This window comes from Sebastes umbrosus, chromosome 14 (genome assembly GCF_015220745.1).
Source record: "Sebastes umbrosus isolate fSebUmb1 chromosome 14, fSebUmb1.pri, whole genome shotgun sequence".
Taxonomy (NCBI): domain Eukaryota; kingdom Metazoa; phylum Chordata; class Actinopteri; order Perciformes; family Sebastidae; genus Sebastes; species Sebastes umbrosus.
Window position 1 is genome coordinate 2,490,529 of NC_051282.1, and position 25,470 is coordinate 2,515,998.

The following is a 25,470-nucleotide window of genomic DNA, read 5'->3' on the forward strand; positions in this document are numbered from 1 at the left end:
CAAGAGTCTCAGCTTTAGAGTGATACCCAATTTATGCAATCCCGAGGCTGTTTAGGGAGCCCAGTATGCAGAAATATTCAAATACCTTTGAAAATGGCCATGCCAGTTTTTCCTCTCCAAAATGTAGCCTAAGTCTGGAGCGTTATTTAGCCTCCTTCTTGACATTTAAGTATGACATGGTTGGTACCAATGGATTCATTATATTTTCTAGTTTCATATGATACCAGTACCTTCACGCTACAACAAAAAACTCACTTTTTCAATGCTTGTGCACATCCATTTGGGTATCTGTGCCTACAAACAAACTGTGAAATAAGACGACCCAATCAGTATTTTATGGGCTGCCTGGATCAGAAAAAACATATCATTCAACGAGCCATTCGGATTTGGCTCCCCTTCCTATGTCAAATGCAGCCTCATTAGAATATACCGCCCACAGCTTGAGAACTACCTTTGCAACAGGGCACCATATTTTTCTCGCAAGCCAATCAGAGCAGACTGGGCCTTAAAGAGACAGATGCTAAAACGGAGCGTTTCAGACTGAGGGTGAATACAGGTATATTCAGACAGACAGTAGGAGAAAAATAATGTGTTTTTTTGAACATTAAAGCATGTAAACATGTTGTAGTAGAAACACAAAATACAAGTATGAACCTGAAGATGAGTATGATATGTCTCCTTTAAAAAAAACTCTTGAATGGCCCCAGTACAGATCCAGTAGATCAGCTCAGGACATTTTAACTCCTCTGTATTCATCAGCTTATCAGCTCATGGGCTGATCGTTGCTGCCGTGATGAGTTTCCTTTCCTTTCCTTTCCTTTCCAGGAACGCTAATATTTCATTAAATCACTTTATCATCACCTTCATCCCACCTCCTCCTCGTCACCCTCATCGCCCTCACCTCCTGTGTAAACAGCTCTGTGTCCTCGGAGCAGATTCAGGGCTAACTCGGTATGACTCACAAGCAGAGAGACTAAATACATAGAAAGAGAGGAGGACATGTAAATACTGAACACTTTTTGTAATGTCCTGTATTGCTTTACATTGACTTGAGCTGCTGCATTGCTGTTCTATCATCCAGTGCTGTGGCGGTTATATATATTAAAGACGTGTTCTGTTATCTTACATCATCCTTTTAAGTCACTTTGGCAGCAAGAGAGACAGAGAGAGATGCAACTGACCGGGCAACATGTCTCCCATCTTAATGGTCTCACATACTAAACACATCTGCTAAAGGTGTGTGTGTGTGTGTGTGTGTGTGTGTGTACTGCAGTAGCTCAGCGGATGACTCATCTCTGCGTTTCTATTTGAGGCGCATCAACCCCTGGAGTCACACTGCTGTCTGTGTGTGTGTTTATGTGTGTGTGTGTGTGTGTGTGCGTTATGTACTATATCTGTATCCATGACAACCACATTACAGTCAGTCAGTCAACCAGTCACTCAATCCGAGACAAAGGTGTCAAGAAATACCAACGGATGCCGTACAGGTGTCTTGACAGTGTGCTACCTCATTAATTCATTTGCCACCCGTTGATTGCTAACAAACACAATTGTACAGTAAAAAATGCGCACATTATATGTCGGAAAACAATATGGAACAATGTCTGCGTACCGTCAACGAACATCTCACACCGGCTTATCAATTTTAAATGTATCAACCGACACTCTGTATCACACAATTCAATTAGAATGTGCACAAAGCACATCTGTGCTGCTCAATGCTGCTCAGTGCTTTTTGAGCATTCTGTTCTATGTGAGAGCCCGCCTCCTTGTGGTGCTATGTTCTTTTACTCTATGAGTTTTTACAAACTGAGGGCTAAAAATGTTAGGAATTAGGGATGCATTGATACCGGTACCAGTATCGGGTATCGGGTCCGATACTGTGCTCATGTACTCGTACTCGTATTCGTACTCGCAAAACTGCTCCAATACCACTTTACGGCAGCGTGACGTTAACCTCTCGTCACCATCTTTCGTGTCTTATCGCACGCGCTCACGCTCCACCTCCCCGACGGTGCGGGTGAGACGGGCCGGCCCTCACTTTCATTCCGCCACAGGTTTTTTTCTGACTCGCGCGTGCGTTAGACTCCTTGGTCCGTGTTTCAAGACGGGTCGGGTGGGTTGCCGACATCGCCACAGACCCCTGGCGCCTTTTACGTGGGCCGAGCCCCGATCTGGCGGCACGACACGGTCGGGGTGCACTGAGGACAGTCACACCGGGAGCAGGGGGCCGCCCCCGGTGGGGAGAGAAGGCGCAGCGAGCCCTTTGTCCACGGTGCGGCGAGGTCCGGACGGGGAGCGCTGTAAAGCTGCGGCCCCCGGGAAGCACCTTCGCCCCGAGCCTTTCCAAGCCGACATAGAGCCGGTCGCGGCATACCGCCTCGTATGCGGGACTTCCCAGCCTGCCGTGTGTCGTTCACACCCTCCAGCTGGCTGTTAACGAGGGTAATTTGGCACAGAGAAGTACTCGGTATCGATGAGTACCCAAATGTAAGTACTTGTACTTGTTCTCGGTCTGAAAAAAAAGGTGATATCGGTGCATCCCTAGTGATGGCGATCGTTATCGGTCAATAATCAATACAAATATGTGATTGGGAGATTTCCATCAATGCTTTCTAGTCGCCGATCCCCGGTAATGCTACATTGTGATCGTGTTGAAATTGGCAGGAAGAGAGCTAGTTAACGTTAGCTGTTAGCAGCCGGTGGGCAGCACAGTCCTGCTTGGCTAAATAACGTAGCTAAAAGCTAACATTAATGGAGGTTACTTTGAGTTGTATTATTATAGTATCATGATGTGTTCAAATGTATTCTTGTAAAATGTAGTTCTTTGGGAGAAACCTGAATAAATACAGTTGATTGAGGGAGATGTTTTCACAGCAATATAAAATAGATAATAGAGGGAACTATGACATGTTTAATTTCCTAAAACTAATGCTAGCTCTAAGCAGCTTATAAAACACAATTCAAACTTTTAATGCCACGCTTCTGTAGAAAGCACTGTACTGTACTTTGGTAAATACGGTACCTGCAAAACTAATGACATTCCATCAGCCTCAGCTGTACGTGATGTTTAGTGCTAATATCAAGCATGCTAAAATGCTTAACTAAGATGTGACCATGGTAAACACTATACAAGCTTAGCATCAACATGTTAGCATCATCACTGTTAGCATGCTCATGTTAGTATTTAGCTTGAAGCACCATTGTGCCTATGTACAGCCTCACAGAGCTGCTAGCATACATACACTCTTAGACTTGTGTTTCTTTCTTGTTTTGCCTGTTCTTATTTTGTTACTAAAATTACATTTTTAATTTTTGCAATTGGAAAAAAAAAAGTTGGAAAAAGTACTGAGTTTCTGTTAAATAGTGTGTAGTGAGTGAATGAATGAATAAGGGGTTGATTTTTGACACGGCCGATGCTCTCATGCTGATGCTAAACGTTTATCACCGTATTTTAGCGTGTTAGCGTGCTAAGATCTGCTAGCATTAAACACAAAGTACAGATAAAGCTGACGGGGATGTCATTAGTTGTGCAGGTATTTGGTTATAAACTAAAGTATTTGACATATTGAAATTATGACCTGATGATGGCGTTAAAGGAAAAATCAGAGGATCACCAAAGTTATTCAAATCCATTGTGTGTAGATCATGAATGGCTGTATGTAAATGTCATGGCAATCAATGCAATAGTTGTTGACATTTTAATCTGGACCAGGGTATACATTACATAATACATGGTTCAGAGCTAAAGTTAGTGAACTGAGCTGCTAGCTAAATAAGGTTCCCTTTATATCATTGAGTGAGCTGACAACAACAAACCACACAACTGAGTAATCCAACCCCAAGAAAACAAGGCTGAAGCTTGCATTGCTCATATAGATTCAACTAAGAGGTCCAAACTTTGACACAGTAAACACAGAGATCATGTGAAAGAATGTTATCCTGTTTTGGTATTGTGTATAGGTATACCCACCAGCAAAAATAGTATGCTTATATAAACGGAGACAAAACAGAAGAAAATAAGACATTTGAAAGCACAGGCATTCAAACTAGCGATGTCCAGTCACAAGTCAGTCCCCAATGTCTTAGCTACCGCCACCGCTAAACTCAGTACACCAGCATTAGCCACAACAGCTCTTTGAGATAGAAAGACAGATTGAGACTTACCTGAGGCGTGTGATGAATTCATGAAGGTTGAACCTGGACACCCTTCCCCTTTCCTTCCACTGTGTGAGTGTGTGTGCGTTAAAGTGGGTCCTCGGAGTCGGCCATGTGTTGGAGGACAGACAATGGACAGGCAGACAGATGAATCAGGCTTTCTTCTCAATGTCGGCTTTTCTGCAAAAGAGAAAATTAGGTTTTTCAGCACCTGCTATTCATTGATTTTTTTTTTTTACAATTTACTGTTCACTAAACCTTTCCTTTCAAATAGCAATTGTCCAATCGTGATTTAGCAACCAGAACTATAGGCACGGCAGGTCGGTCAACCTTGGGATTTGTACCATAGACTGTATATAAGAAGTGGACGTAGTTACCGTGACGTCACCCATTGCTTTGTGGACTGCCGTTTTAAAGCTTCGAGTTCGTCAAGTTGGCCGTCGCCATCTTGTTTTTTTTGGCCGTCTCTATCTTGCTTTCTTGCAACCAGAAGTGACACGAGAGGGTAGAGCTAACAACAACAAAACACTGAATAAGACGTTTTTAGGCAGCCAATATGTAACAATTAACTTCCATGAAGTGAAAACACACTGTGAAAGGGTTAAGTTGTAGGACGAAGACACGGACAACTCCCAGAGCGGATAACGCCGTGGTAGCGCCCTGTCAATCACAAGGTAGCCACGCCCTAAAGCATCCCCTGCTTTATGGTCTATCTGACTCTAAATGGGACCATCATTTACTAAATGAACATCATGCTGTATTGAAGAAGACTTGAAACTAGTGATTGAGACCATAAACTGATGTTTACAATGTTTACTGAGTCAAACTAAATCAAGAGAGAAGTAGGCTCATTTTCTCATCGACTTCTATACAATCAGACTTCTTTTAGCAACCAGAGGAGTCGCCGCCTGCTGGCTGTAAGAAAGAATGCTAGTTTAAGGCACTTCCACATTGGCTTCACTTTTCAGACTCGGAGGTTGCCCTCTGAATTCTCCCCATGTTGTGATAGCTGTTATATAAAGACTTTGGAAGGTGGTGTAGTTTTATTCGCCCTTTCGAAAACAAAAACCCGAGAAAAAGTGCAAGGGAAGGATTAGTGTGTTTACCTGCTCTAACATGCATTTCTAACGTTAGCAGCTAACTAGCTAACTACAGTAGTGACCTAACACAGCGGTACTTCCAAGGCCACGCAACATTCAATTCTAATTTGTAGTATTTTCGTACTGTGTGGAAGCTGGTCCAGCATGCTACTATGTCAGAGTTGAGGTAGGGTGACCATATTTCAAACCCCCAAACCGGGACCCTTAAGTGTATGCTCCTGCATGCGAGCACGCGCAAATATGCACGCACCATAGGCGTTTTCATCAGGATGGCTAACTTGGCGCACCTGTGGCCCATTTGAGCACAGAGTGGGATCAGAAAGAGGGCATTTATTATAGGGGGGGTGCATTAGAGGCTGTGACAATCATGACTGGGCCACGCAACATTTAATTTCAATTTTGTAGTATTTTCGTACTGTGTGGAAGCTGGTCCAGGATGCTACTATGTCAGAGTTGAGGCTAATGTTAGCTGCTCTATCCTGCTCTTTATTGGATTTGGGGTAGTTTACACTCCATCATCCCCAGCCTGATATAGCATTACATTCACCAATCACATCGGTAGTCCTCATCCTAAAAGCCTTTTCTCTTGTAATGTTAACATACTGTGTGCAATACGAGCATAAATCCAACCTGTCTTGCTTTTTTCAAGTACATAAGCTAAGCAGCCAAACAGGGTTAAGTAGTGCCATGTGAGAATGAAAAGCTTAGCTCAACTTTTTCATTTCTACAAGGGGAGATATTAGGGAAAGGTTTATAAAGACAGTGTGAGTACTGCTGTTGAGCCAGAATGGGTTTCCTGGTGGCTTCTCCTTGGTGTCTATTGTTGTTTTGCTTTTGTACAAGGAAATGATGGAGGAATAAATTAGCTTAATAAATGACCAGCATTCTATTGTGGAGCACGACAACTTCCATTAGTCAGTAAAGGCTTCAGACGATAAGGTCATATCCAAACGTTCTGATCTTTCGGTCCGTCCAACTTGCACTTTACATTTCATTTTGCTTTTTGAAGAAATCTTGCCAACCCTAACCTGGATTGTGATGTAGACTTTAGTTGCACTGCTCTTTTCTGTATCGTCCCAGCAATTACTGCAATTAGGGCTGTCAAAGTTAACGTGATAATAACTCGTTACCGCCAATCCATTTTAACTCCACTAATTTCTTTCACGCATTAACGCAGCTCGCAACTTTTAGGTTGTAACGGCCCGGCCTGTCACGAAAAAGGCTAAATAACGCTCCAAACTTATGTTAAATTTTGTCGAGGAGAAACTGGTGTGGCCATTTTCAACCGGGTCCTTTGACCTCTGACCTTAAGATATGTGAATGAAAATAGGTTCTATGAGTACCCACGAGGCTCCCCTTTACAGACTTAATACATTTATTTGGTGGCGCCTTTCAAAGGACACCTTATAGAGATAAAATTACACTCAAACAGATAAAAACAGCCGGACATGACAGAGACACATTTATGCAGACATGTATGATGAACTGATGGACACACTACAGCGAATAGGCCAGTTTGAACAGGTGAGTTCTGAGGTGGGATTTGAATGCTGTAACGGTGTCAGACTGCCAGATGTGAGGAGGGAAGGAGTTCCAGAGCCTGGGAGCAGAGCAGCTGAATGCCCTAGCTCCCATGGTGCTGAGGCGTGAAGTGGGGGGTGGGGTTAGAAGACCTGCTGATGATGAGCGCAGGGAACGGGAGGGGCTGTACTCCTGAAGGAGGTCAGTGAGGTAGGTGGGGGGGAGGTTGTGGAGGGCTTTGTAGGTGAGCAGGAGGTTTTAGAAGTCAATATATATATATATTGAACAGGGAGCCAGTGTAGTTGGATGCGAATGGGGGTGATGTTGTCGGAGGATCTGGTGTGGGTGATGATTCCGGCAGCAGAGTTCTGAATGATTTGAAGTCTGTTGAGCAGTTTTGGTGGGAGGGCCAGAGAGGACAGCGTTGCAGTAATCGATCCGGGATCTAACAAATGCGTGGACCAAGATTTCTGTGCTGGAATGAGACAGGGATGGGCGGAGTCTGGAGATGTTGCGTAGGTGGAAGAAAGGTGACGTTTTTTATGTGGGGTGCAAAGGAGAGGGTGCTGTCTAGGGTGACCCCGAGGCTCATGACCTGGGTGGAGAATGGGACGGAGAAGCCATCGATAAAGAGGTTTGAGGCGGTGGTGTGATGTGTTTTGGAGAGGTTGTTTTGGAGCCTGATGAGCAAGGCCTCTGTTTTATTGGCATTGAGCTTTAAAAGACTTACCCACTTTACAGATACAGGAAGTTGGCTCCCATCTATACCTCGCTTCAGCGGAGGAAATGTAGCCTCGTAGTATTTATTCACCGACAAATAAACTGTACACACACTGTCTGCTACAGCTACGTTCACAGCTAGAACGCCACCGACAACAGTCGGTCGGAAACTCGCTGAAGTTACGCCGCGCTGACAGAGCGTATGTGTGTAGCTACAGCGGGCACGGAGCCACCGGCAACACTAGCAGCTGTTAACGTAGCACAAACACACACACTGTTTGTCGGACAATCGCTATTGTTAATCTGGACAGACAGAGTATCGTTTCGCCGGGCAGACCTGCTAAACTAAACTAAATGTGCGGTGGAGACTTTTACTGGGAAAGTGGCTGCCTGCTAAGTTAACACTCCCGGACGGTGAACTGGAGACTCAGTTGTCTGTTGTCCTCATACACTGCCGCTGGCTCACCGCTGCATGTGAAGCACAAATCTTGTCAATTAACGGTTAATAACCGGTTAACGAGGGTCGGTTATCGGTTAAGAAAATGTTTCAAAATTAGCATCCCTAGATTTGAGCATGTTTTTTATGCTTAATGCAGTACCTGTGAGGGTTTCTGGACTATATTTGTCATTGTTCTGTATTTTAATTGATTTCCAGTAATAAATATATAAACACATTTGCATAAAGCAGCATATTTGCCCACTCCCATGTTGACATGTGTATTAAATACTTGACAAATCTCTCTTTAAGGTACATTTTGAAACGATAAAAAATGTGTGATTGATATGCGATTAATCGTGATTAAATATTTTAATCGATTGACGGCGCTCACTTGCAATGCAATGCAGCAATTAGTGTTTGGCACGTTAAAATGCTTTGAAAAAATGTCTATTCAAGTTAACTTTGACATTTTTAATCCTGGTCATGACTTAGTGGTTTGTGACTCTGTCAGGTTGGACACTCATATTCTCCCCAGTATTATCAGTTTTATCAGTTTCCCAGGTGCCAGTCCAAAACCTAACGCTTCTTAATTCTGACATCACAAGAACTCCTCTGAGTCATTGTGAGCTAATTTATTTGTTTTCTTATCCTGTATGTAGCATGTACATTTCCTCTCTGGGGATCAATAAAGCCAATTTAGCTTGATCTTATCTCGTGTTTTGTCGGTTGTTTTGTCGGTTTGTTTAGATCCTGATGAAATTTTATAAAAAAAATAAATAAATAATATATACAGTATATAACTCATGACTCCTAACGTTAACTCAACTGGTGTCTCACTGCTCTACATTTATGAATGATTCCTCCGTGTGCTGTGTTCTGAACCAACATTGGTGTTTGAACAGGAGTTAAATGACATTGAGGAAACAAGCTGCGCCCTGTTGCTCACTGTGGCTCCCTGGTCCTCTGGCGCCACCGACTGGTCTTGTACAGTACACTGGATGAAAGTATGAGCGAGAGAGGGAGAGAGCGAGAGAGAGAGAGAGAGAGAGAGAGAGAGAAAGAATAATTGCCTTGAATGAAAGTCAGAAGGCCTTTGTGTGTGTGTCTGTGTGTCACAGGTGAGGATCAGGCTACTTAGCTGTAATGTGATTTAAAGGAACATGTTTAGCTCTGACTCCCCTCACTCCCACTGACTCACAGTTGTTCTTCACACCATACACACATAAAGGCACAGAGACGCACAGCAGCACCAGCAGGTCTGTCTGGGGTCTGCTGGCTCTGAGCCCAAAACTCCGATCCGAGTCATTTAAAGCACTCACTGAGGGAGGGGGCATCTCACTGTGGGTGGATTCTTCACCACCATCATCATCATCTTGTCACCACTGTTTGCTGACCTTTAACTGCAGGTGAACTAATCTAAAATGGTTTACAATAAACTGGTTTACATGTGCAGTCTGCGGAGACTCCAAGGGACGGAGCTCTCTTCTCCCAGAGCGGACTGAACCAGAGCAGACTGCCTCGGTGCGGCGATGTCGGCAACCTGTCGGCTTTGTGGGTGCAACTTTTTCTTTGCATTAACATTCACATCTATACAACCAATGTGTTTTTAATTAATTTGTTTACAAGAGCACAACGTTACGATCTCAAAATGCACCAGATTGACACATTTAACTTTAAAATGTTGGCTACAGAACTTTCTTTCTAAATGCACGATGTTTCTAAAGTCAATGAGTAATCGTGTTGAATAATCGTGATGTCAATATTGACAAAAATAATTGTGATGTTTGCCATAATCAAGCTGCCCTAGTCTGTAGTATAAATTTCATTAAAGGTCCCATATCGTGCTCATTCTCAGGTTCATACTTGTATTTTGTGTTTCTACTATGTGTGTTTACATGCTGTAATGTTTAAAAAAAACTGTATTTTCCTCATGCTGTCTGCCTGAATATACCTGTATTTACCCTCTGACTGAAACACTCCGTTTTAGTGCATTTCAATGGAATGCAACAGAATTTACGTTGCTAGGCAACAGTTTGGGTCCATGTTTACTTCCTGTCAGCTGATGTTATTTACATACACTGCAACAGGAAACAAACCGGGACACATTTAGAATGTTTACGTTTAAAACCATGTAATGGTCTAAATATTGTATATTTGTGACATCACAAATGGACAGAAATTCTAACAGCTTGTTTCAAACGCACTATTTCTGAATACGGGCTGTGTGTGTTTCTCCGTATATTGAGCGTTTTGATAGTTTAACAGGATTTATAAAGCACTTAAACCTGCTTTATAATATAAAAGACATTGAAATCTCACTTTTTACAATATGGGACCATTTTTCTATCAAGAACATAGTGGAAAAAATACTGATCACAATTTTCTAAGGTCCAGGAAGACCCCCTTAAAACGTCTTGTCTTGTCTAACCAACAGTCAACCAAAAGATATTTAGTTTGCTATCACCAAATTGGGCTTTTGCAGTCAGTACCTGCTGAGATTAAGTCTGCTAAATCTAGTACTATTACTATTTTGAATCTCTTCTTAAAACTTTCTTTTTTAAAAAAGCTTTTTTTATCCCTGTGTGAACTGTATTTCATTGTAATTTATTTATTTAGTTATATTGTAGTTCATTTGTATTTTATTATTATTAGGGCTGTCAATCAATTCAAATATTTAATCTAAATTAATTGTATGATTGTCCATAGTTGATTAATTGGAAATATTTTTTCTGTTCAAAATGTACCTTAAAGGGAGATTTGTCAAGTATTTAATACTCTTATCGACATGGGAGTGGGCAAATATGCTACTTTATGCACATGTATATATATTTATTTATTATTGGAAATCAATTAACAACACAAAACAATGACAGATATTGTCCAGAAACCCTCACAGGTACTGCATTTAGCATAAAAAATAATATGCTCAAATCATAACATGGCAAACTGCAGCCCAACAGGCAACAACAGCTGTCAGTGTGTGCAAATTTGTGTTAACGTGTTATTATCGCGTTAACTTTGACAGCCCTAATTATTATTGTTTTATTGTATTTTTTGTCCTCGTTGTGAAGCACTTTGTAATGTTAAGAAAAGGTGCAGATTAATTTTCTCTTAATCCACTAATCGATTGACTAATGGTTTCAGCTCTATATGCTATGGCTTACTTCCACTGAAAAGGTTATCTCAATATTAATAACTCCAATATATTGGATTCTGCTCTTCATTTGGTCAGACGACTATAAGCTTTTATTTTGACAGTGCTCTGTTTTAAAAGGCTGCAGTGAATTTAGTTTAATAAGATTGAAGATTAGTCTGGTTTAGAGCTGAAACAATTAACTAATTAATTGGTAAATCGATCGACAAAACTGAATTATCACTGTTAACTGATTCTCTTTGGGTTTTGGACTGCTGGTCTTACAAAACAAACTATTTGAAGACATCATCTTGGGCTTTAGGAAATTGGGACAGGCATTTTTCAATATTTTATGACATTTTATGAACCACTGTATTAATTGATTACGTGATCAAATAATCGGCCAATACATCATTAATGTAGATAATTATTAGCTGCAGCCTTCGTCTGGTTAGTTGTCAAGGTTGAAACTGAAAATTTAAATTTTTCAATGTAGAATGAAGACACACAAAAGCTAAACTTGAATTGAAATTGAAGATCTGGAGCAAATAAAACAATAATTAAAGCATTTAAAGTTATAACAAGCCTGGGTCCAACTGGTCTGTCTATTTTTGGCTCATGCTGCCTTTAGAGTGCGTGGCTCCTCTCCAAACTCCGCTAACTCTCACGAGAAGTCACAGGAAGTCCGTGTCACAACAGCAACTTGGCCGGCTGCCGTGGTAACAGGGCCAGGGCCAAGATAATGGGATGAAGCGCTGTGGGTGAGCGCATGTTTGAGCGTCTCTACTTAGGTTATGGAGCTAACTAGCTGCGAGTGACCAACCTGCTGGCCAACTACTCTATTAGCCTAATGACACACACACACACACACACACACACACACACACACACACACACACACACACACACAAACAAACAAACAAAAAAAGAAAGAAAGAAAGAAAGACAGAGAAAGCCTATTTGAAAATAGAATAGAACAGCTACCACGTGAGTCATGTGTCTCAGTTTTGCCAAAACATCAAGAAATATAAATCTCTCACACTCTCTGCTGCTGCCTCCTCCTCCCTCCTCCTCCTCTTCCTCCTCCTCCTCCTCTTCACACCAAAATGTCCTAAAATACCTGGCCCCTCCCATTCCGGAGAGGAGCAGGAAGTGCTGCCTGGCAACCAGGGAGCTGGCTGCCGTGGCAACGGTTCACCTGAGCACCTCTTCCCTAAACAAACAGCGAGCGAGAGTGAGAGAACAGGAGTCCGAGTCTCAGTCAGTCTCTTAACAGTATTTGTTTATTATGGTCTGCATTTCTTGCTGGCTCTCACTGGTTTTTCCTTCACACATACACACACACTCAACTGTTCAACCATGACTATAACATCAGCCCTCTCTGTCTCTCTCTCTCTCTCTCTCTCTCTCTCTCTCTCTCTCGTCCAACAGGCTCAAGGACAAAGGAGACAAATACGACACACGCACATAGCAGCTGTCCTTGCAGACGTGACATCAGGACTGCATATGAAAGATTACCGTTATATGTAATCAGCAGAAAATTAGTCCACAACTGGATAATAAACTTCGGTAATTGTTATTTTTTTCTGAGGAGTCGCAAGATGACAGACAGTGGAGGAGAGTAGACATATTACTGCTGCACCAAGTTACGCTTTTTTCCTCTAATCTTTGCCTTATTTTTGTAATGTATTGACTCATTTTATTTTCCCAGGACTGTTTAAGGGTTGCGTTCACTAGCCACAGTCACTAGTCTGAATCAGAGTGAGATTGACACTTTTGGTTCGTTTTCTATTTAGTCTGGTTCGGTTTCACAATGCACAAGTTAAAGTGGACCAAATAAATCAAATCATTTGCTGAGGGGCGTGTGCGAAGGAGCGAATTCATCTTTTTCCCCTTAAGAGCTGCCACTTCTATGCAGGGAATCACAGTCTTTGATATATTGCTGTCAACGTGTTTTCACTTGACTCTGCACTGATCTACTATGAGCATGAATCCCTTCTGCTTCAGTTTATCTCCAGTGACATAAACGTCACCAGTTTTTGTGGATTTTATTTAGCATATTTGGTGTGTTCTCTTTGGCTTAAGATGTCAGGCAAACATCAGACTTCTGCAGAAGTCCAGATCAGTCCTCTCCCTCTCATGTTAACCTGTTGTTTTCCGGGTCCATCTCAACAAATGGCCCGCACAAGCAGCCTGTGTTTTGGTTCGCTTGTTTTTGGTCTGCACCAGAGTACCATTACTGCATTCACAACCACCCAAACAAACTGCACCAGAGACTAAATGTTGACTTGTGAAAGTGCCCGAAATTATTCCTATTACTTAAATAATAAAATGTGGCCACATTGCTCAAAACTAAACATTAACATATTATCCCCTTTTAAAGCTTCAGTAGTCAGTATATTTTTGGTATCGTTGGGCAAAAATTCCATAATAACCTTTCAGCATATTGTAAGTCAAGTGTTCTGAGAGATAACTAGACTTCTGCTCCTCCTCATGGCTCTGTTTTCAGGCTTCAGAAAATCTAGCCCGTGAAGGGAGACTTTGACCAATCACAGGTCATTTCAGAGACAGAGAGCGTTCCTATTGGCTGTGTGCCGGTCATTTGACCAGAACTTGGCGTTCCTTCACCAGATTTCACAATGGCGGCGGCGTCACAAACTTTCTCATTTCACAGCTAAACCGTGTACTACAAGATGATTCTGAGAACATGTGAGGAGAGAAATAGGCATTAACCTAACAGAATATTGATTCATATTTGATCAGCGCTGCCTAGTTTGACCGTTTGGTCGGAGTTCGCGAGTGATTGACAGCCAGCTCTCATAGACGGCAGATGGACAGCAGACCTCAGATCAGCTCTTACTGCTTGTTTTCCTCTGGTCTGTGAAAACTTGCAGATGTCGTTAGGAACACCGGAGAACACAGAGGAACATGATTTTTTTCAGGTTACCTGTTTCATGTACTACTGTCACGATATAGCAACCGTTTTATAACAATAACTTCTTTTAATCATATTTGCTCCAATCTCGCCTACTTCAGCTTTAAGTTGATTAAAATTTGGGAATATCAAAGGATAGGAACTAATCTCGAATCAACTGGGAATCAATTGGGTATCAATTGGGTATCATCCTCCCAGCAGTTGCATGTTGATTTATTTCGGGATGCACCGATTTATCGGCCGAACATCGGTATCGGTCGATTTTCACCTTGTTGACCGCAGTCAGCCTATTGGCAAATAACATGACATTCCCGATGGCAGTGGCCGATGTTTATGTGTTGCGTTCATTTTGTGCCGGCTAAATGTTGTGTTGTTAGCTGCTGATTTAATTACGTTTAATTTATGTTTCGCAAAATGTTTTTGTTAGGATAGGTAATAAATTCCTCTCATTGAGTAGGTAGTTGTATGCAGGCTAACGGAAGCAGTTATTTTTGATGGGAAAGAAGGTTATTTTAAAGCTTGTTTCATAAATGTTTATGATTCCATTCGTGCTCATTCAATATATGAATGAGGGGCTGAATTACTTTAAGAGTGAAGACATTCCAGTATTTTTTATAATGAAGATGTCTTTTTTTGCCCCGGCACCTAAGGGAGAAAAAATAACAAAATAAACAACAACAAAACATCGGTATCGGCTATCGGCCAAATTTTTAGTTTAAACATTGTTATCGGTATTGGCTCATCATTTTTCAATCGGTGCATCCCTAGATTTATTGCTATAGATTTGTTATCAACCTACATCTGAGTACCAGTACATATCCCTCTGCTGCACTCACGGAAATACAAAAAAAGAGCACTTAAAATACTGTAACATCGGGGCACTTTCATTGGCTAATTCAGACTGATGACTACTGCTACTTTATGTTGTCCCCTGTGTTGTTACAGCGATGTCACATTAGGAAGGGTTTGGTTGCCGGGTTGACTGCATCGGGAAAAGCAAGCAAGTAGTGTGTCAAGATGTTTTTGTCAAACTACTATTTCCAAATTAACTTTTGACATATAACAACAGAACAGAACGGACTACAATAGAATACATCATATACAATCTGGACGCTGGGGGTGAAAGTCAGTGACACTGCCCTTAAAACTCTTATGTAACTAATGGAGTGACCCCTTGACCTGTGAGGTCTGACCTCTGGGCCAGTGCATGACAGAGCTGCAAATCCCTTTCCACCGTCCTTCCAATCAGAATATCACCAGCTGGAATGATGTGGGGTTCAGGCCCATGATGATGATATTCAGGATGGTGTTAAGGAGGAGCTATGGATGTATTAAAGCCGCAGTAGGCAGAATAGTTTTGGCATCATTAGGCAAAAAGTCCATAATAACCTTTCGGCATATTGTAATTCAAGTGTTCTGAGAGAAAACTGGACTTCAGCACCTCCTCTTGGAGCCTGTGACGGGAGACTTTGGCAAATCACAGGTCATTTCAGAGAGAGAGAGAGCATTCCTAAATATTTTCTATGTGTAAAAAGTCTCCCCAAAAAGCTAGAACCGGCCCTGCTAGCTGGTGCGTCCTAAAATTGGAGGAGCTGCTGGACAAGATGCTACTGTCATGGAGAGAGGAGCAGCATGTTGCTATGGACAAAATGCAATGGGGAGATCTCATTGCAGCCTCATTACCCAACAGGGATGAAGAGAGGAGTAAGTAAGTAAATAAGTGGTTAACATCAGTAACATGATTTGAGCTGTTGCAGAGTTTAGACTCCTCTTAGTTAACGTAACGTTATCGTCAGCTCACTCACTGTAAATGCAAACGTCGGCTGCCGACTCGTTAGCGAGCGTTAACTGTAACGTTACTGTTAGCATCAAACAGTCTAACGTTAGCTAACTTTAATACTAGCCAGCTTAACTCATTGACTTGGGAATAGTTTTCCGTTGCCGCTGCTGCTGTCGTGAGGTCAGAGGTGGTGGAATGTGCTGTGTGTGTGTGTGTGTGTGTGTGTGCGCGTGCGGGACGGATCGGGCACTGACAGTGTGTGGGTTTATGTTGTAAAGCGGGTTTAATAATAACGGTGCTCTACACCAAACGTGCACTCATTTTCATCGATGTTCATTCTAATGTAGAGTGCAGTATTTTTCGTTCAACTCTCGTCTCAAATTCCTCCCAAAATTAATTTTCATCCTCCCCGATAATTTTTTTTTCGGCCCCCTGGTAGACGGGACGTCCTTAAGTTCAAGCACTAGTGGCAGCACCTGTACTGTGTGCCAGACTACTGCAATAAAACAAAGTAAAAGATCACAGATAGAATCAGAAGGGACAGGGCCATGGATTCTTAATAGTGATGTCACAAAAAACAATACTTCAGTACCAAGTCGATGCCAAAATTCTGAAAACGTGACAGGTGCCGTAGGTACTATTTTTTCCCTGGTAACGCTACATTGCGTTCAACAAATCCATGTTGAAATCGGCAGGACGAGAGCTAGTTAACGTTAGCTGTAAGCTTCGTGCAGCACTGTACTGCTTAGCAGCTGCTAACAGCTAACGTTAACTAGCTCTCGTCCTGCCGATTTCAACACGGGAGGTGCCGTTGATTTTACATTATGATGTGTTCAGGCTTTACAGTAAAAATGAGAATTGGGCAAATTCAAATTCTAACGTTATCATGGTGTGTTCAAATGTAATCAGGTAAAATGTAGTTTGTGGTGAGAAACTTGAATAAGTTGAAGGAGATGTTTTCACAGCAATATGAAATAGATATTAGAGAGGGAATTATGACCTGTTTAACTTCCTAACAAAAAAAACAGTATGCAAACGGTAATAAAGGAGTGGATGTTGAAGTACATGGGATTTAGTGTTTTACATTTGTTTTTGTGGTATCGAATTGAGTATCGAGAATCATGGAATTTCACTAGTATTGGCATCCACTACTACATTTCTAGTATCGTGACATCCCTAATTCTTAACATTGCTGATTACGGTAAGAACAGATCCATATTCTGCTAAGAAAAAGTAGTAGTCAGCTATGTGAACAAGGTCTGATTTCAGGAAGAATCATGTCTGTCTTTCTTTGAAAGTGCAAATCTTTAGGGGGGGGATTTTAATTTACTGTAAACTGTAAAGACACACTACCTGCTGTAGAATAAAAACAACCAACAGCAACCAAAGTTTAGACAATATCAGAGCATATTCTAAGCTAAAGCTACTAAGCTAAAGTTCTTATTTTTCGCCTGAAGTTGATGAGACGTTTAAAAATAAATACAACGTCACATTGTGTCAATCACGTTTACACACCGACATTAAAGGTTTTGAAACAGGTTCAAATTTCTGCGTTTTTTCGCATCCGTCAAAAGGTAAAAGAGGGTTGTCTGACCACTCAGAACCACTATCCGTGCAAACGTCATTATCCAAAATGGCATGATGAACATTCACTTCGTCTCCCAGCACAAAGCACTTTACGATAAAGAAATAAAAGAATATGCGGAATTTAAAGACAGATTGTTTCAGGTGATTGTAGAACAGCTTGGAATCGGGGATGGTCGCAAAACAAAGGATGTACGAAAGATTAGATAGTAGTGAGTGACTGTGCTCTAGGCAGCTAAATGAGAGCATCTTGCTAATGTCATTGATTTATTAGCCCCATCGGGACTAGCGCTATCCATTGCACCCAAGCAATTATTTCAGTTTTGTCTTGCAATGCGAATTTTCGCAACAAATAGAATAATAAAACACATTGCATTTTTTATCGCATGACAGATTAAAAAATGCATACCTTAATACACAGAGAACTAAGGCTGTCAATCAATTAAAATATTTAATTGTGATAAATCGCAAATGAATCGCACATTTTTTATCTGTTCAAAATGTACCTTGAAGGGAAATTTGTCAAGCATTTAATACTCTTATCAACATGTTTTATGTAAAAGTAGTAGGCTAGTCGCGTTAGTCGTGTTACCAGTGTTACACCGTGGCCGCCCCCCCACCATCGATTTGCTTTTGTTTAAAGAAATAAAACCTGTTTAGTTTATTTTTACGTATCAGCGCCATGTTATCAATACATAGTCAGACAACGGACACTACAAACTGAAACAAACTGAACTGATGGCAGAGGATTTGGTGTCGAAGCAAAAAGCGAAAGGGCCTGGCAATATTTCAGATTTAAACCCAATGCTATAAGGGAACCATAACGTTAATGATGCAATCGCCACAAACTGAGCATTTCAGGAAGACTTTCTCAAATGGACAAATATGACTGATCTAGTACTGTAGCATGGAAGCGGAAAACAGCTTTTTTTTAAGATATAGAGGGTTTTTGTTATTATATTTATATTTATTATGCACATAAAATTTTTATCAAACAATGGAAAACTGAAAATGTGAGGCCTCTGACTGGTTCAAGTTGTTACCCAGACTAGGGATTTTCATTATCAATTGATAATCAATCCATCACTATAAATAAATTTGACATTATGGATAATTATTACCCAAAAACAAACAATAAAAAAAAAAGTTGTGCCATTGAGGCGTGGCACCCCCGCTAATTTGGGTGGGTCGCATGTTGGACAGGGAAGCAAACTGCCACGGTTACAGAGCCAACCATCAGACAGAAAGCAAACAACTCTCTGGATGTTCTGGTGGAAGGGAAATGTTGAAAGATTCCTTAAGCTGCCAGTTACAGGATTTGCTCAGACATTCCCCAATTCCCTTTAGTCACACAACAGAAAATCAAACCGGCAACTATTTTGACAAACAAGTTCCAGGTTTTGTTTTCATATACACATATGATATGGTATTGTCCGGCAGTCCACCTCTTATGGAAGGAAGTTGTGTCATTCTTAACTACTACCTTGGGCAAAATCATGGGTTTTATTACTTGGTGACACTCAATGTATCTGTTAATGAAAGACATACACTAATTATGGCTACAACAGTGGTTAAAAGGATGACTGTCTAGAAAGGTAGAAGTGTTTGTGGATATGCCAAATCTCAGCAGCAAACATCCAAGTATAGCACACTTTAGCCGCTCCATGGCATACTGAGTCGTGCTTGTAGGAGTTTCTACAGCAGCGGCTTGTTTTTTTTTTACCTGCACCTATCTACCTACATACCTACCTACCTACCTACCAACCTTTTTGGGCCCATTTGTATCAGTCTGAGTTATAGCCAATGCACAAAAACATCACAGACAAAAATATGAACTGTCAGCTGCCTGCGCTCTCCAATTCACTCTACAAAAGCATCGTCTCCAGGGCCATACTGGTAGGTGTCATGTGCCAGACAACACGACAGTTGATATGAAATTTGACAGCAAATGTGCAACACTGTGTGTGGGGTATACATTTCTAAGCTGGGAGATGACATGGAGGATTATGTTATAAAGTAAAAGTTTGCCATATTTCATGTTTAGTTTATTTGAGAAGGGACAGTGCAAATTAAAAATACACAATTTGCCAGAATTAGCCAAAAGGCAATTTTTCATCTGTTGTCCCTGGCCACGGTGTTACAGAAGGCATCCTAAAATGCATCAAAACAACAACAAGTATAGGGATGCACTGATCGCAAAATTCTGGGCCAATTCCAATACCAATGTTTAAAATAACCCCTCATTGGACTGACAGGCTTCTAGTGCGTAATGCACACACGAGGTTCGTTCCCATCCAAACCACAGTGATTGTTTTTAAGAAATCTCGTGAGCTGTTGTTTTACTGCTTAATTTATCGTTGAACATAACCTTCTTATCACGGATCTTTCCCCGAAAACGTGTAATACTCCCACAAGGCCAACCTTTTCTTTCACTTTTATTTGTAAACAAACCACACGTAGGCACGGCGTCGCCGCAGTCATGCCAGAGTCGTGTTCAACCAGTGACTTCATAACCAACACAACATTTAGCTGGCACAAAATTGATGCAACACAACAAATAAACATCGGACACTGCCATCAGCGAATGTCATCTTATTTGCCAATAGGCCAATGGCAGTCAACAAGGCAAATATCAGCCGATACCAATGTTCGGCCGATAAATCAGTGCATCCCTAAAAACAGGGTTTAGTTTAAAAGTCTTCGTAAAATACATCAGAACTTAGAGATGAAACAGGATATGCAGTTTAAATGTTGGAAAAGGACACAGTTAAAAGCAGTAGAAACAGTAGTGACATTTATACGTATAAAACCACATTGCAGACAAGCAGGACATATACTGTACATGTAGATAGAAGCAACAAAAAGAGAGTTTAGTGCTGACATGTGTATGTAATAATCATCCATTGTTTTCATTGGGTACTGAAAGATGTATAGGTGTTTAATTGTCAGATGTGAATTGGAATTATATTCCACTCTCTTGAACCTCTGACAGACCAGGCTGACTGGCTTAAAGTCACTTTTCCGCAACGGACTATTGCACTCTCCTCTTATAGATCCCCTAGTGATATGGTTAGTGTCCGTTCTTCTGTTGATATCGGCTACAAGTAGTGGTGGAGCTAAGTCATGGATGACTCTAAACTAAGCACAAGTTCACGTATTTTATTAGGTCATCCCAACTTAAAATGTCGGGGATGCACCGATACCGATACTGGATCCGATATCGGGCCGATACTGACTCAAATAGTTGAATCGGATATCGGTGATAATGGGGCTGATCTATTCAATTCAATTTTATGTTTATATACTACTTACATTATATACTGTCATTTTAATTCCTGTTTAAGTTTTGACCAATTTGTTGCTGCGTTAAAAAAAAGTACACTTGAATTGTATCTCCAGTTCATTTTGAATATTTTTTTACCAAGTTGCAAATGTATGGTTTATTATTTTAATAATAATAAAAAAAAGTAATAAATGTATATGACCCTAGTCACTTCCACAGTGAGGCATGCAGCTTATTAATGAAACACTGGTATCAGATCGGTACTCAGTATCGGCCGATACCCAAAGCCCAGATATCGCTATCGGGACTGAAAAAGTCGGATTGGTGCATCCCTAGGATACAATTGCAAGAGGCAAAATTCCAGACACCTTCAAGATTATCAGTGTGTGAGTAATTTACCCTTAAAGGTCTCATATTGTACAAAGTGAGATTTTCATGTCTTTTATATTATAAAGCAGGTTTAAATGCTTTATAAATACTGTGAAAGTATCGAAGCGCTCAGTATACAGAGAAATACACACAGCCCGTATTCAGAAATTATTCGTTTGAAACAAGCCGTTCTGTCCATTTGTGATGTCACAAATATACAATATTTAGACCGTTACACAGTTTCAAATGTAAACATTCTAAATGTGTCCCAGTTTATTCCTGGTTGAAGTGTATGTTAATGACATCAGCTGACAGGAAGTAAACATGGACCCAAACTGTTGCCAGGCAACGCAATTCCGTTGCAATTCCGTTGAAAGGTTCTAAAACAGAGCATTTCAGACAGAGGGTAAATACAGGTATATTCAGGCAGACAGTTGGAGGAAAATAAAGTTTTTTTTAACATTACAGCATGTAAACATGTTCTAGTAGAAACACAAAATACAAGTATGAACCTGAAAATGAGCACGATATGGGACCTTTAAAATCAGGCTCTAATAAGGGACCTCATTCATAAATGTAAGTGTAGACTGGACAAGGTAGTGTATAACATAATACTACATATATATATTGGTTTATAGCCACCTTTCAAGCTTTCAGAGGATGAGTTATGGTATTCACTCGCTACAGGTAGTAACTGTTGTGTTACTAGGTTATTAGGTAGGATGTTGTTGGTCCCTGCTGGCTTCTAACCATCATCCTGTAGAGGGTTCATTACTGTCCACTGTTTCACTTGTGCTTGTCAGCTGTTAGTTGTGTCCTAGTTAACGTTAGCTGCTAGCTATGAAGTGAACTCCTGGTCAGTAGCTGCCAGCACACAAACAGGGAGCTGTAGTGTGAAAGCAAATAATGTCATTATGCTGTAAAGTGTTACCTGTTTAATAAGTTAGCTAAACGTTAGTGAGCTCGCTGTTGTGTGCTGTCAGGTGTCCTGTAGCTAGCTGGAGCCGCATGAGGACTGTAACTGTGAGTTAGCTGCTGTCTGTGTTGACTGGATGGTAGAAGTGGAGGCACAAAATGTCACCTCTCACTCTGCAACCATTCTTCAAGAAAACCTTCAACTGCCTGTCGGTATATCTCCTTCTTGAACGGTTACACGCACACACACACACACACGCACAACTCTCCCAGTACCGTACCGTGGATGTCGGTGGGTCCTCCTGGAACCGGCGCAGAGGTCGCTTCTTCCCGGCTTCGGTTTCCGCCGAGGCTCGGTGTGTCTCCCCGGTGCCCGGTGGAGCTCCTCTGCGCTTTGCTTTCACATGAAAACGTGTAATTTAACAAGCAGGACGCGTTTCACCTCCTCCATGTTTACAGTCTCTCTCTCTCTCTCTCTCTCTTTCTCTTTCTCTCTCTCTCTCTGTGTCTATCTCTCTCTCCCTCTTTCTATCTCTCTCTCTCTCTCTCTCTCTCTCTCTCTCTCTCCCACCACCAACAACAACATTATTGACGTCTTCCTCCTGCCACGTGACCAGTCTGCTGGGGCTAAAAATAGACCCAATAGAAACCAATGGAGGCAGATAGACATGGCAGAGAGAGACAGGCAGAGGCAGACAGACACACTGTTTAGTTTGTCTTGTGCTTGCAAACTTCACCTTACTTTCCCATGTTTCCTTCCATATGTTGCCTCAGTGTACACAATAGAGTTGGACCAACTGCTTATACTGTAGGACCTAAACATAACACAATAAGCAAGGACTGCATGCACACTCCAGACTGTTTTCCCAGTCATTGAGCAACACAAATACTACTGTAACAATTCGTTGATCGATCAACTGGTTAATAAAAAGAAAATAATGTGAAACAAGTAACAATAATTCTTTTTTTTTTTTTAAGCAAAATGGCCAACATCACACTATCCAGCATCTCAGTTGTGACACTCTTCTGCTTTCCGCAAGGCTGGTTTATCAATAGGCCCATGTTTGCACATTTGCGTCACAGAGCTATAAGCATCAGATTTTATGAAAAATATAGATGGGTTTCTTGTATGCAAACATTACTGGGTGTGTGCGCATTCAAGGGGCAAAACAGCTTTGGCAGCCGTTTTAATCAATTTAGATTTCTCATTGTTTGTACATTATTGTTGACTATACTAGACCCCTGCAGAGTCCGACCACCACATACCATTATCATATAATGTTTTTGTATTGGTATTCCTCAACCGGTATAATATAAAACTGGAGACTTGGATTTTGGTCTTGTTATTAGTACAACCAGTCACACAGCAGCACTTGTATGTCGAGCAGGTTAACATTAACATTAAACCTGTGTTGCTGGTTGTTGATATGTCTGATTCAAAATTAAATGAACGTTAGCTGACGTTAGCTTCCACGGCCACTTATTGTGACCGCGGGGAGGAGGAGCGGCTGCCCCGGTAGACTACCAGACGTCTTCCCTTCAAAATGTAACGTTACGGCATAATTTATCTATATATTATATAATTTAGATTATCTCGCTGAACAAAACGTGTAAGTATAATAAACGTGTGTTTTGCCACAAAGCTTATTTTCTGCAAAAATACATCATCTCTGCAGCACTATAGTGGCCCAGCAGGTCATTTTTGCCCCGAGGCCCCCGAGCAGGTTAATCCAGCAATGGGTTTTCTTTGTTTCTCTATGCATGTCTAAGTTTTTCCATGCTACCTGACCCCAGACTGGCTGTGAGGTAAACTGACGACGCAACTTTGAAAGAAGAAATGAAATACATCCTTGATCAGTTTAACACACTTAGGTATTTTCGCTGCTACAGCCTTACTTGGTCTGGTATGACCAGTAGCTTATGGTGGCTAATGTTAGCTAATGTGAACAAAGTTCACTGACTATGACTCTTCTCTATTTGTGCTACTGTTACACCATCTTTTAGCATTCATCATTATCCCATAATTGTCACTTACTGGTCACAGTAGTCACTGTTCAGCAAAAGTTGTACATACATACACATTTTAATGGTTTAGTGGTATGTATTCCCAAACATGTTGTCAATAGAATAAGCAGAAACCGTTTGACACACAGTAATGTGGGTATTGCCTGGTTTGCTTGGTTGGTAAGCCACCTTTGGTATTACATCCTTACTTTCCCCTCAGTAGTAGTAGCAGCACATTTTCGTTTGATTGTTAGTCTGTTTACACTCAATGAAACAGTGAAAACTTGCGTTTCCGGTGGGATTTCAAGAAATCATAGTGGATGCCAGATTTCCCGAATTTAGCAGCCCAATTCATTTTGCGTAGCTCTAGGCATTTCAGTGTCTGTCAGTCTGTTAACTTTGGTGGTGGACCAAATAGATTGCCATGACAGACATTTATGCTCCCCCAAAGGATGAATCCTAATGACTTTGGTGATCCTTTGACTTTTCGTCTAGCGCCACCATGAGGTTGACATTTCCTTTTGTTAAAATGTCTCAAAAACTATTAGGTGAATTGCAGTGAGCAACTCCAGGTCTAAAAAGTGAAGCCAATATTGAAGTGTTTTAAACTTGCATTCCATCTAACAGCCAGCAGGGGGCGACTCCTCTGGTTGCAAAAAGAAGTCTGATTGTATAGAAGTCTATGAAAAATTAGCCTACTTCTCACTTGATTTATTACCTCAGTAAACATTGTAAACATGAGTTTATGGTCTCAATCGCTAGTTTCAAATCTTCTTCAATACAGCATGATGTTCATTTAGTAAATTATGGTCCAATTTAGAGTCAAATAGACCATAAAGAAGAGTATGCTTTAGGGCGTGGCTACCTTGTGATTGAAAGGTCACTACCACGGTGTTGTCCGCTCTTGGAGTTGTCTGTGTTCACAGTTCACGGTGTGTTTTCAGTTCGTGAAAGTCAATTGTGACATTTTTGGTCGCCTAAAAATGTCTTATTCAACAATCGATTGTACTTATCTCCACCCTCTCACATCACTTCTGGTTGCAAAATACCAACACGGTGATGGCCAAAAACCAACATGACGACGGCCAAAATGCCGAACTCAAGGCTTCAAGACGGCAGTGCACGAACCAATGGGTGACGTCACGGGGACTACGTCCACTTCTTATATACAGTCTATGGTTGATTGCCATGAAATTTGGTACAAGCATTCATGTTCCCCTCAGGATGAATTTGAATTACTTTGGTGATCCTCTGACTTTTCACCTAGCGCCACCATCAGGTCAAAATCTCCGTTCGCTACCATCAGCTTGTTAGCTTACTGACATTAGCATTTAGATCAGTACAGCCTCACAAAGCTACTAGCATGGCTGCGGCTGACTCTTAGTCTTGGTCTATTTTGCCAGTGATTCTCAAATTGGGGTCCGGGGCAGTCTGTCAGGGGGTCCGCAAAATAATTAGCCATAAATTATAAGTTTATGTTGTATTATTATAAAGTACAGATGGGACCATATGCATCAATAAAACAAGCA

The 25,470-nt window shown here is 41.2% G+C and overlaps 1 protein-coding gene across 2 annotated transcripts in view; it reads right to left on the reverse strand.

Moving 5' to 3' along the window:
- hdac5 (histone deacetylase 5) overlaps window positions 1-25,470 on the reverse strand; it is an 85,427-nt gene that overhangs the window by 55,427 nt on the left and 4,530 nt on the right. The window contains exons 1-2 of one of the 2 annotated variants that reach the window (XM_037793067.1): window positions 22,219-22,565; window positions 4,168-4,338 (exon numbers count right to left, since the gene is read on the reverse strand). In XM_037793067.1, coding sequence (XP_037648995.1) covers window positions 4,168-4,189 — 22 coding nt within the window. In that variant the 5' untranslated portion in view covers window positions 4,190-4,338; window positions 22,219-22,565. Of the gene's footprint in view, window positions 1-4,167; window positions 4,339-22,218; window positions 22,566-25,470 lie in introns of those variants that run through there. The other variant, XM_037793068.1, reaches the window with a different exon arrangement.